Source organism: Penicillium macrosclerotiorum (assembly GCF_028827735.1).
Source record: "Penicillium macrosclerotiorum strain IBT 26536 chromosome Unknown utg000006l_segment0_segment0, whole genome shotgun sequence".
Taxonomy (NCBI): Eukaryota; Fungi; Ascomycota; class Eurotiomycetes; order Eurotiales; family Aspergillaceae; genus Penicillium; species Penicillium macrosclerotiorum.
The window spans coordinates 1,091,179-1,104,144 of NW_026643085.1; the positions used below are offsets into that span (position 1 = coordinate 1,091,179).

A 12,966-nucleotide genomic window follows, 5' to 3' on the forward strand; every position below is an offset into this window, starting at 1 on the left:
ACTCGTCCCCTCGCGGACGCCAGGGGGCATCACGATGTTTCATTTGCCCTGGTTCGGTGCAGGGATTGCTTTCCCCCCTCCCTCAGCTCCGATCTTCTTTCTCCCCTCCCGCTCTCCTTGTCATGATTCGGCGCTAATGTGTCTCTCGCCCTATTTATATCCGATCTGACTGGCGCCAAGCCCCCGGATGGAGACGTCGCAGGCCTTGGTTCCAGTGCGACCTGGCAATCTCCCGGGCAATCCGCTCAACCCACTACTATTTGAGAGCTAGCATCTGCCTCATCGCCCATTGAATCCATGCCGTACTGGGGCAACAACAAATACGCCTCAAGATCCTTGTACCGAGAACCATCCATCAATGATCAATGCAGCGCCCACGACTCAATGGTGTCTCCCCCCTGTGACTTGCATTTGAACCCCCCCCCCCCAGTGGCGCCTGCAAGACCCACCTGTAACAAGCGAGATTGCCTCGAGTGATTGGCCCTGGCGTTAGACTCGTTGGTGCCTGCAGCCCACTTTTTCTCCGGATGCGTGCGCCTGCTCATTGGCGTATGCCCCAAGGACCCCAGGATCCTGAGATTGACCGTACCTGGGTACGGAGAAACCGCCAGAAAAGTGGATGAGCCAGTGGTCCATACAGGCCCTGTACGGCCCCATCAGATTGCGAACGAACTGCTTTTGGGCCCCCAGTGGGTTCTCCCGTCAACAAAGACTCGTCGTCCGGTGGCAACCAAACCCCCAAAGTCATGACGTCCTCTATTATTACAGTTTCGTCTGTCCTTCCCCAACTCGAGAAGAAAGACCAATACGAGAACAATGGGGGGACCCGAAAAGAGATCTCACATTCCCGCAAACTCTCTTCGGGGCTTCGTCCGGCTTCGCGTGTTTGATCTGGACCCATCGCGGCGTTCCTTGCAAGTCAATGGACCCGACGGGGATGAACCTATAGACTGGGTTTTTATTTGATTTGATCTGAATTTCCTTTTTTTCAGGCGCCCGAATCAAGGGCGCAGGGATGTCCCCTTCAGCGGCGTCGGATCCCAGGGCACATCATTCTCTGTGCCCAGCGTCCACGATACAGTGTGTGTAGGAGCGCAGGAGTGCAGTAGGGAGTTGTATTCGCTGCCGTCCCGGTTGAAGAGATGGTTCCTATGCAGTAGACCTCTTGGCGGCGACGATACGGAGTCCACCTAGCTTCATGGAGATGACCCGACCGAGGATTTCCTCCATGCCTCGCTCAAGAGAGTATTTCAAGCGGGAATACATCAAGGCGAATGTAGAAGCAACCTTCTGTTTTGCCGGCGACGTGCAGAGAGCCACGAGTCCCCAGTACGACCTCGAGTCGATCGACGGTAATCTCCCTATCTCCGAATGAGAGCGAACGCAGCGTCAGGATTAATTACCCCCTGCCCATCGCAATCCACCCGCACCACCCTCGGGCCCCGTAATACCGTAATGACATTACCACCCCCCTCCTGGATTTGTTGTTCTCTCTTTTCCCTTCATCCAACCTCAACCTTCAACCTCCGACCTCCCATACACTCTCACGACTCTCTCGCCCTCCCCTTTCCCCATCCTCCCTGGCCCTCGTCGTGGCCGTCCGTTCCTTATACCGCCTCTTCAATCTTCGATTCGCTGCTCGCGACCGAGTTTCCGTCACTCCCGCCCCGAATCGCTTCTTGCTTTCTGCCTGGTGCGGAAGATTCAAATGACCCTCGAGAGAGGTGAATAAACAGACCTCCAGATTCCTTGGGCTTTCCTTTCGCTTCGGGAAGTCGAACGGTCTGGAGGTCTTCATCCTTCTGGATCTTTTCGACCGTCGCTTTTTTACTTGGAATTTTTTTTAGTTTCATTTTTCTTTCTTGCACAGCATTGATGGCTTCCCTTTCTCTCCCCCCGCAGTCCCAGTCGGGATTTCCTCAGCATTTCGACTCTCTCCCTCCGCCCTCTGCTCAATCGAGTCGTCGCCTCAGCATGCCGGCCCCGTTGCCGAACCCGCCGTTCGTATTTCCCGCTCACGATCCGGACGGAGCCAATCCCGACTCGCACGTGGAGACAGAGAGTCGAGCCCCCGCGGCGCTTCCGGCATTTTCGTTCAATCCTGGTGCTAGCCAGTCTCTACAGCCCACGCCACCTCCGAATCCCCGAGCAGGCGGTCATCGACGGCGGCCGAGTGAATTTGTTGGGGGTGATCAATTGGTGACACCCGGGGTCGGTGATGCGGGCGCCAAACCTGAAGAATCGACGGGCTCAACACAACCGACTGCTCCGCCAGGGCCCCCTTCCGGTCGTGGTCCTGGACGACGACATCACGCTCATCGCCGCTCAGCAGCCATTTCAGGTGTCGATCTGATCGCTATCAACAAGGCCCTTGGAACCAACCCCACGGCTGGAAGCGCGCCCTGCACCCCAGGTGATCGGACCTTTGATAACGGACATGAGAACACCTCTCGGCCTCTCTCTTACTCTGCGACGAGTCTTGGTCGTCCTACCCCTCCTGCATCTCCCCAATTTCCTCCGGTGCCACCGATTCCAGCCGCTATTCAGATCCAACCACCCCCGCAGAATGATGAGACAGATATCGGGCGCCCTTCTTCGGCAGTATCATATGAAGCCTTAGCAGCTAGCCCTAGTACGATCAAATTCGACAAACCGGAGATTCCTGTCCCAGAGGTGCGTAGCATGCCTCCCAACCGGAGGTCCAAGCCAAGGCCGAAAACTGCCGATGCATCTTTGGCTTTCGATTTGGTTCAAAGCAACAATGTTCCAGAGGTCCCGGCGATTAAACGTTCAAAATCCACTGGACATTCGCGTTCCCGCAAGAGTATGTCCACCGGACATCTCGACGTCACACTCGAAAATCCTGCACTCGACGACGCTCATTCTACGGACACGTCCCGTCCTTCCTTCTCCGATGACGGGTCTGAATTGAGTGACACTGACCATGAAGGCGACGAAACTTCGCCCTCGAAGAAATCACGACACAAGTCGAAGAAGAAGCAGAAACGTGTTCGCTCATGGGCCGGCGCCATCTTGACCCGTGGTAAAGGCAAGCGCCATGTGAAATCGGAAGCCGAGGAAAAGCCAAAGTCGAAACCGAGACCCGCCGCTTTGACACCCCCAATGCTCATGCGAACTAATTCTGATGTTGGATCGGTCTTGGAAGTTGATTTTGACAATGATGATGTTGTGGTCATTCGTACTCCGACTAATCCCGAAGCACCTATTTCAGCTGCTGAGCGGACTCAGGATGTGTCACCCGTGCCGATTCCTACTCTTGAAACTTCGTGGAAGCCACGCAGTTTCTATGAGCAGAATGTCCAGACGCAACATGACATGTTACAAAGCCCAATCATCGATCTTGATGCTGCCCTTGGCCCTTTCAATACCCCTGGCGATAACCGACAGTCACGAGGCGTGCCCAGCAAATTCTCTTTGGCAACCCAGCGCATGTACAGTGGTGGACGACGAGGTGAATTTGTTGGACCGGAAATGCGGTATCATCGTCGGGCTGAGAGTGCCCCAGTGATGCCTCCATTTGACCGCAGCGCCTTGAGTCTCAACCGCCTTGCTGGCTCGTCGACGATGGAAACACCTGATGTATTCTATGAAGAGGAAGAGGACGCTTTTTTGGCTGCCAACCAGACCCCCAGGGAAGAAGGTGGCCCGGGTCCGTCCGAGGAAGCCATTGCTACGTCATCCGATGAGGACGTGGAGGTGGACTCTGTCAAGCGCGTCAAGAGTAATAACACGACAGACACCTTGACCCGGGCGCCTGCGCCTGTAGCCCAGCCTAAACCCACCTTCCATGCCGGTCTTGGAATTCAGGCAAAGGAAGAGCCCGCAAGTCAAAAGGATACTCCTCTCCCGACCCATTCTTGTCCAGTTGAGGCTATGCAAAACACCCACAATCCCTTCCACGGACAACCTCGCAGTCCAATAGAGATCTTGAAGTCGGAGGAGTCGATTCCAAAGGCAAGGTGTCCGCCGAGTCCTGACGTCTCCCCTGGCTTCTTGGCAATTGACAAGCGGCCTGCCACGTCGCCTAATGAGCTGCTTCCTAGCATTCCTCCGTTTTCTCTTTCTGCAGGAGTCTCGCCCTCGGACTCATCCTTTCCCTCGCCAGATGCTCCGCGATCTTTCAATGATCGTCATTTCTCGAGCCATTCCTACCACCATCTCCCTTCCGATTATCCTTATGCTTCTGTGGAGGATGTTCCTTCTCTCAGCAGCAGTGCGTCGACCATGACCAACACCGTGAATCGATTTTCCGCGTCGTTCTTCCCTCGTGCGCGCCTGTCGACGGACCGAGCAGCGTCCTTCTCAGCTGCTGTCCACCGTCGCAGCAGTCAAGCAAATGCCTCCAAACGGTCTAGCCTCGCGAGTCTTTCCAAGTTGGTTGGCGGACCTCATTCCGAACGCAGCAAACTCTACCAGGAGGAGAAGCCTCCTGGAGATGCACCTGAAAGATATAGGAAAAAGGGTCATCGATTGAGTCGCCTCATGCATTTCTGGAAAGTGAAGGATAAAGAGAAACATTGCGCTCCGCCCACTGCGTCCACCGCGTCCATCGACCGGTCGGTATAGGATGCGTAACCGCACGGTCTTGTTGCATTCATTTTGATTTCCCGGCGCATATTTCGGCATAGCGATATCCTGAAAGAGTCATTCGTTCTTCTCCTCGCGTCTCAGCTCTCTCATCTCTCTCTCTTCGTTGCGTTCCATGCTCTTCCCCCTCTGGCTGCGTGGGTTCTTCCACTCCTCTCCATCTCCATCATTTCTGTACATACCTGGCCTCGGCCTCTTCTCCTGTGGATTTTTTCTTTTACTGTCTGTTCGGCGGTCCTTCGATGTACCTGTCGTCTCCTTCACAGACGTTTCTTTACGAATTTCTTTAATCTCGGGATCGCCATTCACTGGCACCCGAGTGACGATATGCTCCAAACTTTCTTGTCTATCATTGATGTACCGGTGTGAGTGACGCACTGATTGATTATTGACCTTCTCTACGATCGCTGTCCCTATGTGGACCTCTCCTTTAGTCTTTCTTCAGTCTTTTCTGTCCTTTCTATTTTTCGTTCTCTTATCTTTCTACTTTCTCTTGTGGCATCCTGCTGCAAATGCTATTCTTTACTCCCCAGCGCATCTTGGATGGGGAGGCACCTTTTCCCTTGATTTATATTTCCTTCCTGATTTCGATTTCTATGGTGTGGTTCCTGTTGTATGTATCGTTGGTTAGGTTTCCCACTGGTGTAAGTAGGGCAATTTGACTTTGATAAGCAAGCTGCGATAAGCTCCCAAAAAAAGTTGTTTCTTCCACTTCCCCGGTTTGAACTACACCACCTCCCCAGCTCTCAGTACAATTTCCTCGTGTCATTCCAGCGCGATAGACCCTCGCCTTTACAATCCTCTAAATAACTTCCCGACCAAGCGTCATGCCTCAAGGGGACCGCAAGCGCGGCCCCGCAAAGCCAAAATCCCAACCCCAGCGCCCCCGCCAACAACCCTCGAAGCACGCCAATTCCACTACCCCAGCACCAGCACCAGCACCAGCCCCAGACGCCAGCCCAATTGACCTCGCTGCCTCCATTCCCCTCCCGCTTCAACAACTCCTGCTAGATGTTTTCAAAACGGCTCTCCTCGTCCCGGCCCCGCACCACGCCGACGCCCCCTCGATACCAAGACCCTGATCCAGACGCTCAAGTCCCACCTCTACCAGCGCGACTTCGATGCCGCCTTCACAGACGCAGACGCAAACTTGCTGCGCGCGTACGCGCTACGCTGGAGCGCCGCCCGCGGCCTAGGCTACGCCGGCATCTTTAAAGCCGTATTGGGCTGGATGCGGGCGGGCGAGTCGCGCGCCGCCGCACCGCCGACTCGAGCCGTGTGCATTGGCGGCGGCGCGGGCGCGGAGATCGTCGCGCTGGCCGCGGCGTGGCGGGACCTGGGCTCTGGGGCGGCGCTGGAGGACCGCGTCGCGGGGGTGTCGCTGGAGGACGGGGGAGCAGCGCCGGAAGCGGGCCTGACTGTGGCGGCGGTGGATATTGCGGACTGGGCTGTTGTTGTGGAGGGGCTGGCAGACACGATGGTGTCGGCGGGGGTGCCGGCGCCGCGGTCTTCTGTGTATCAGCCGCCTTTGGTGGAGGATTCGGACGGAGGCGGCAGGGTGTCGATATCGTTTCGGCGGCGGGATGTGCTTGAGCTGGCGGACGGCGAGTTGCGGGATTTGCTGCTGGGTGAGGAGGCGGAGTCTCGCGAATCGGCAGCCCTGTTGGTTACGCTGATGTTCACATTGAACGAGCTCTTCTCGGCGTCGATGGCTAAAACGACCAGCTTTCTGCTGCGTATGACGGACGTGCTGCGCGCTGGGGCAGTCCTGCTTGTTGTGGATAGCCCTGGCAGCTACTCAAGCCTGAAGTTAGGAAAAGGGAAGGAGGGTGCGGCGCAGGAACGCAAGTATCCGATGAAGTTCTTGCTGGATCATACTTTGCTGTCCGTGGCGGAGGGCAAGTGGGAGCGCGTGTTAACGCAGGACTCGCGGTGGTGGAGGCGGGATGCGTCGCGATTGCGATATGATGTTGGCGAGGGAGCGGGCTTGGAGGACATGCGCTACCAAGTTCATGTCTATCGGCGGTTGTGAGGATGTATAGGGGTACATTGGGGTGACTTGGGGTTTCTTTTCGTCTATAAATCACACATGCCATGATGACAAAATGATGATATGTATAGGTATAGACGTCTATATATCTATAAATATATGAGTGTACGACAAGCCCTTCGACAGGACAGGAAGAAAGAGAGAGCACTGTTTTGATATAGAGTAGAGGTATTGGTATTGCTACAGGTCAGAAGAAAAAAAAGAATTAGGAGGACTGCAGGGCAGAGTCCGCCGTTTACCGCGCTCCAGGGATCATGCACAGGCCCAAGTTATCCCATGAGGCACGGTTCGCTTGCGATTAAATGGTACATTTGGGTGTTTAGAGGGCTTTTCTTCCTTCGACCCTCTTTTTCCCCTTCAATCTCATCTCATCTCATCTCATATTTGCTCTCCCTCCCATCGGTTTAATTCCGCAGACCTAGGAGGAGGCTAGTGTTCTTACCACCTTCCTTGCCCTCCCCACCGGGCAGATATGTGACGTTGGGGTTCTGAGCCAGGGTCTGCGCAATCTCGCGGCTGGCATCGATCCGACGGATCTCGATGAGGCCACTGCCGGCCTTGGCAACAGCTTTACTGATGATGTCGGCACTCTCGGCTTCACCCTCGGCACGGATGACGTTGGCCTGGCGCTCCTGCTCGGCACGCTCGACGATGAAACGGGCCCGTTCAGCGTCCTGCTGGGCGATCTGCTTCTGCTCAACGGCGCGGGTGAATTCCTTGCCGAAGGTCATGTGGGTGATGGAGACGTCCTCCAGAGCGATGTTGAACTGGGCGGCGCGCTTCAGGAGGTCGGTACGGATGCGGTTGGACACGGCTTCACGTTGGGTGATGAGTTCGGCGGCGTCGAATTGGGCGACGATTGCCTTGAGCACTTCGTTGCCGATGGAGGGGAGAACACGCTCATCGTAATCGGTACCGTATGACTAGACAGGGCGATATAGGTAAGAGATCTGCTGTATGGAAGATACACTGCCCGGGAGAGGGGATAATGTTTGGTGGTGGTCGCCTACCTGGTAGATCTGGGGCAGCTTCGGCACCTCCGGACGGTGCAGCACGCGCAGCGTCAAGCTGACCATCTGCAAATCTTTACTTCCAGTGGTAGTGGAGATGTTGCGCGGCTTTGTCCGCACATCGTAGACGATGGCCCGTTGCAGCCAGGGAATCAGAAAGTGAGTGCCTTCGTTGACGACGGCCTCCTGCACACCAGACAATCGGTCGAAGATGACAGCGCGGGTGCCGCCTCGAACGTCGTAGATGGAGGCGTTGAAAAGGAGGGCACCAGCGGCCACAGGGCCAGCTAGCCGGTAGACGTTGTACAGGGCGTTGGCCATGGTGAGGGGGAGGAGCAGGAGGAATGGAGGATGAGCTCAATGCTGCGCTGCTGTTGTGGAGGTCGTCGATGATGGCGGGCTTTTCTGACCGCCCGATCGGGTTTAGTGCGCGGGTGCCAACTTCGACCGACTTCGTCTTTTCCCTTCCGCCCTTTGCATATTCACCACCCCGTCTCTCCCTCCACTCCTCCTTTTCCTTACGAGATCCTATTCTGTCACAATGGGCGGTGCTGTCGATCCCAAGAACGGCCAGTAAGTGTCTCCCCGGCGGTCTCTGTTTCGTGGCTGCTGAGAGGAGGGGGGGTCGTGGGCCGAGATGTCTGTCCGGATGCACCCGCTCGCATCGCGGCCCTCTGATTCCCCCAACGACCTTTCTTGAAATTGCTTGGATTCCTTCAATTGGCCTTCCTGGCAATCGATTTGTTATATTGGGACTTGGCTAACCTTCTTCGATAGCTTCATTGGCAACTGGGGCGAGTTCGGTATGTTGACGATCAGCCTTCCTTGAATTCCCGAACGCGCCTGCTCGGCGTCCTTTTCAGCTTATCCTCTTCATCTGACTGAATGAGGCTGAATCTGTTGGACCGGGAAAATCTTTTCAACTGCCATTGGATTGGCCGCTGACCCATATACTTGTTGGATAGGTTGCCCGACTCCCCAGCGCATTGCGACCTACACCCTCTCGGCTAACCGCCAGCGCCCCTTCGCTGGTGCCTTCAACGCCGCTATCTTCAACTCTTTCCGTCGCTTCCGCCACCAGGTCCTCTACGTTGTTCCTCCCTTCGTGGTCGCCTACGCCGCCATGAACTGGGCCGTTGAGCAGTAAGATTCTTCTGGTCTCCTGGATCTGACTCCGTGTGCTAATGTCATATGCCCTGTGTTTAGCAACGAGTACCTCAACTCCAAGCCCGGCCGTCTGGCTGAGGGTGGTCACGAGTAAATGCAGCGTGGATTTGGAGTCTGAAATGAAATGGAAGAAGGATGGAATTGAGCGTATACCGATCGTGCACGCGAGGAGGGCTCCGTGCCTCGCCGCTGTATCCATTGTACAGTAACTAGAAAGCAATCGACCATTTGGGAATTTTCCTTTGTCCCTTAAGAAGCAAATCGACTGTAGTCCGGATAATAGTGTCCGCGTTCTGATATTGAATTTCAAGTTCCTGGTGGTGGTGGTTCGAGTAAGCGTCATTGGGGGCGCCTCGATTGGCCCGCCCTTGGGAGCCCCAAAGCCCCAAAGCCCCAAAGGCCCTCGGGCCAACTTCCCCCCCAAGTACCCGCCAAGTGCGAAGACACGTCTCATCGTCCTTCCTCTTCCAGTTAAAAGGTAATAGAAGATAGCTACGTGCCAGTATAATAATACATTGTTACAATATGGTACTAGCCAGAGATATCGTATTTTCTCTATGATCCAATGATTCGAAGACGTCCTCAAGAACCTCCATACATACTCTCTAGCTTCTCTCCTACGCCTTCAATAGGAGCTATGCTGCGTACTAGAGGAGAACTATCGACTCACTTGTCTGATTTTTCTTATTTTTGTTTCTATAGCTGGAGCTAGGTTGTTTGAGTGATCAGCTTCCAAGCCAGCCCCAATTCATTACCTAACGTCTTCTCTCTTTTATCGGCCCAGATTGACTTCCAAGACTTCTGCAGATTCGCGTGTGCCAGTGGCCCGACAGCCCAAGTCCCCACTCGAACCGCCGAAGCAAAAAATCGCCCAAAGCAGCCAAACTTCCGCCGCCTTTTTTCTTCGCATGTTGCGCTCGCTCCGTCTTCCTTCCTTACGCCTCTCTGTTATCCCCAAGTGTCGTCGTTTTCAATCCTCCGTCACCATGAGCGAGATCACTCACCCTACCATCAAGGGTAAGTTAATGAATCACTTCTCTCCCTGCCAGAGACCCTGGACCCGACCTCTCGCGCCTGTGGGCTATCATCATCCCACTTTTACCCCTCCATCCCGCCAGCATACTTCACCCCGCCCTTCCATCACCACCGACTACGGTGGCCCAACCCCTCAGAAACAACATCCAAACCACCTCCCTCTACCTCGATTTCCTTTTCAATAACATTACTGACCATTCTCGCGAAGATGGCTGGTTCTCCGAGCAGTCCGGCATGTGGCCCGGCCAGGCCATGAACCTTAAGGTGAACCAGATTCTGCACCACGAGAAGTCCAAGTACCAGGATGTTCTGGTCTTCGAGAGCAGTGACTACGGCACTGTCCTCGTCCTGGACAACGTCATCCAGTGCACTGAGCGCGATGAGTTCTCCTACCAGGAGATGATCACTCACCTGGCCATGAACTCCCACCCCAACCCCAAGAAGGTCCTGGTCATCGGTGGCGGTGACGGCGGTGTTCTCCGGGAGGTTGTCAAGCACGAGTCCGTCGAGGAGGCCATCCTCTGCGACATTGACGAGGCTGTCATCCGCCTGTCCAAGAAGTACCTGCCCAGTATGAGCATTGGCTTCCAGCACCCCAAGGCCACCACCCACGTCGGTGATGGCTTCGAGTTCCTGAAGAACCACAAGAACGAGTTCGATGTCATCATCACCGACTCCTCCGACCCCGAGGGTCCTGCCGAGAGCTTGTTCCAGAAGCCCTACTTCGAGCTTCTGCGCGATGCCCTGCGCGACGGCGGTGTCATTACTACCCAAGGTTGTTCGTTACCTTTCCTTATGTCTCTCACTCTTGCTCCCCGATATCCTTGTTTCCTTTCCTCCTCCTGTATTCCCCACCCCCTCTTCCCTTCCCTTTCTCTCTACCATTCTATCTCTCAAACGTCTCTATTGTTTGATGAGTTCAATCTTTTATCTTTATCTTTATTTATTTTTTTACTTCTGTTCCTTGTGCTATTTGGTTATGTTGATCGATTGAGAAGAATCCCTGGCTAACTTTCACGCACCACCCCGCAACCAACCCACTTTTTGGGCTCGGTTTCGCGGAACTTGTGCCCTTCCGTCCTACAGCTGAGAACCAATGGCTCCACCTCTCTCTGATTGCCGACCTCAAGAAGGCCTGCAACGAGGTCTTCCCTGTTGCCGAATACGCTTACACCACCATCCCCACCTACCCCTCCGGCCAGATCGGCTTCATGGTCTGCTGCAAGGACGCCACCCGCAACGTGCGCGAGCCTGTCCGCACCTGGACCCGCGAGGAGGAGGAGAAGCTGTGCCGCTACTACAACCAGGATATCCACCGCGCCAGCTTTGTCCTGCCCAACTTCGCCCGCAAGGTTCTGAACTAAAGAGGTCCATGTGGGATTCTCTGCACCCCCTCTGATCTGGAAACCAAAAGTTGGGGAGTTATGAATTATATCATGATGAATGAAACTCGTTCGGGATCGTCAACCTTTTTTTTTCCATCTCTTTTTCTTTTCCTTTTCCTCTGCTTTTTTCTCTTCTTCTCGGTGTAATCTATTTTTTGCCATCTTAGAGCTTGTCGTAAAAAGAGAAGATTCCCACGAGAAGAGTGCAATGTGTTCGACACTAGGAGAGCATAGGCCAGACACGGAACAATTGCAACGCAAGTTCGATGCATTCAAATGCACTTCCTTGCGGTCTAAGCCCCCGATACTTTTCATCTTGCTGAAAGAATGATGCAGTATTCGAAATATCAATCTGCAATCCCCAAACCTGTCCAAAAGATGATCCATAGACGAAGAACTACTTACAACGGGATGCTGTCTATCAGTTTGCCAATCTCATCTACGGTCCTAACTCAATTGATAGTCTACAACTACTGGATTCTTCCCCGCGATCTTCCCCACCTACTCAACCTCTTCCCCGCCTTATACTCTCGTTCCTCCCCTCTCTCCTCCACATCAATCCCCTCATTCTATATCAAGCCTTCCGTCTTCCATTCTTCTCTTGCCCCCTCTACCAACTCCCTACAATGTCCGATTACCCCCACCATGTCGCCATCCTCGGCGCCGGCACCATCGGTCTATCCATGATCGCCCTTCATCTCCGCCGGCCCGATACTCACATAACCGTCTACGACCCACGTCCCAACTACGAAGCCCAACTGCGCGCACACCTCCCCTCCTACCTCGAACCCGCATCTCCAGACCCTCTAGCAACCCTCCTCACCACGCGCCTCACCCTCGCCCCCTCCCTCCCCGTCGCCGTCCAAAACGCAACCATCATCCACGAACAAACTCCCGAAACCACTCCCTCCAAACAAGCTCTCTGGGCCGCTGTCGCTGCCGCCGCCCCGCCCACCGCCCACCTCTGGTCCTCCTCCTCCGGCATCCCGCCCTCAACGCAAGTAGCCACCACCCCAGCCCTCGCCAGGCGCCTGCTCGTCACACACCCCTTCAACCCGCCCCATCTGATGCCGCTCATCGAGCTTGTGCCCAGCCCGGCCACAGACCCTGCCCGCCTCGCCTTCGCAGAAGCTTACTTTCGCGACGTGCCAGGGCCCGCCGGCGCGCGCGCGCCGTTCTACCGGCCCGTCACGCTGCGCCGCGAGGTGCCCGGGTTTGTGGGAAACCGGCTAGCGTTTGCACTGCTGCGGGAGGCGTGTTCGCTTGTTGGGGAGGGGGTGGTATCGGTGGCGGAGGTGGATACGGTGATGAAGGCCAGTCTGGGGCCGCGATGGGCGGGGAGCGGGGTGTTTGAGAGTTATCATGGTGGGGGTGGAGAGGGGGGGCATTGGTGCGTTTTTGGAGAAGTTGGCGCCGACGGTGGGCGAGGTGTGGGGGTCATTGGGGGATGTGAGGATTCGAACGGGGGAGGAGGAAGAACAAGCAGTAGGAGAAGATCGGGACAAGGAGAAGTGGAGGGAGGAGGTGGTGAGGCAGACGGAGGAGGCTTATGGGCCGGAAATGTCGGCGGAGACGAGAGTAAGAAAGCAGCAGGTGTTGAAAGGCATTTTGGAAGTGCAGAAGAGGGAGGGCATCGAGTGAAGGCCGAGGGTTGAGTGTTGAGTGTTGAGTATTGGCTTTACATTATAGATATTGGTATTAGGGCTGGCCA

General features: G+C 55.3%; 6 protein-coding genes across 6 annotated transcripts; 5 read left to right on the forward strand and 1 right to left on the reverse strand.

Moving 5' to 3' along the window:
• Nucleotides 1-1,875: 1,875 nt before the first annotated feature.
• Nucleotides 1,876-4,587, forward strand: N7462_005689 (putative cell wall proline rich protein; the record flags this gene model as incomplete). The annotated part of the gene is made up of 1 exon (XM_057077407.1): nt 1,876-4,587. The coding sequence occupies one exon, from the start codon at nt 1,876-1,878 to the stop codon at nt 4,585-4,587; it is 2,712 nt and encodes a 903-aa protein (XP_056932987.1).
• An 848-nt stretch (nt 4,588-5,435) lies between these two features.
• On the forward strand, nt 5,436-6,640 carry N7462_005690 (25S rRNA (uracil2843-N3)-methyltransferase; the record flags this gene model as incomplete). The annotated part of the gene is made up of 2 exons (XM_057077408.1): nt 5,436-5,642; nt 5,696-6,640. 2 exons carry the CDS (start codon nt 5,436-5,438, stop codon nt 6,638-6,640), a joined length of 1,152 nt encoding a protein of 383 aa, XP_056932988.1.
• A 422-nt stretch (nt 6,641-7,062) lies between these two features.
• phb1 (prohibitin subunit PHB1) lies at nt 7,063-7,989 on the reverse strand (the record flags this gene model as incomplete). The annotated part of the gene is made up of 2 exons (XM_057077409.1): nt 7,063-7,581; nt 7,669-7,989. 2 exons carry the CDS (start codon nt 7,987-7,989, stop codon nt 7,063-7,065), a joined length of 840 nt encoding a protein of 279 aa, XP_056932989.1.
• Nucleotides 7,990-8,209: 220 nt separating this feature from the next.
• Nucleotides 8,210-8,929, forward strand: N7462_005692 (ubiquinol--cytochrome-c reductase subunit 8; the record flags this gene model as incomplete). The annotated part of the gene is made up of 4 exons (XM_057077410.1): nt 8,210-8,241; nt 8,446-8,471; nt 8,634-8,811; nt 8,875-8,929. The coding sequence occupies 4 exons, from the start codon at nt 8,210-8,212 to the stop codon at nt 8,927-8,929; spliced, it is 291 nt and encodes a 96-aa protein (XP_056932990.1).
• An 892-nt stretch (nt 8,930-9,821) lies between these two features.
• Nucleotides 9,822-11,234, forward strand: N7462_005693 (spermidine synthase; the record flags this gene model as incomplete). Its single annotated transcript, XM_057077411.1, has 3 exons — nt 9,822-9,852; nt 10,079-10,648; nt 10,957-11,234. The coding sequence occupies 3 exons, from the start codon at nt 9,822-9,824 to the stop codon at nt 11,232-11,234; spliced, it is 879 nt and encodes a 292-aa protein (XP_056932991.1).
• Nucleotides 11,235-11,881: 647 nt separating this feature from the next.
• N7462_005694 (uncharacterized protein) lies at nt 11,882-12,910 on the forward strand (the record flags this gene model as incomplete). The annotated part of the gene is made up of 1 exon (XM_057077412.1): nt 11,882-12,910. The coding sequence occupies one exon, from the start codon at nt 11,882-11,884 to the stop codon at nt 12,908-12,910; it is 1,029 nt and encodes a 342-aa protein (XP_056932992.1).
• Between the last annotated feature and the right edge of the window lie 56 nt (nt 12,911-12,966).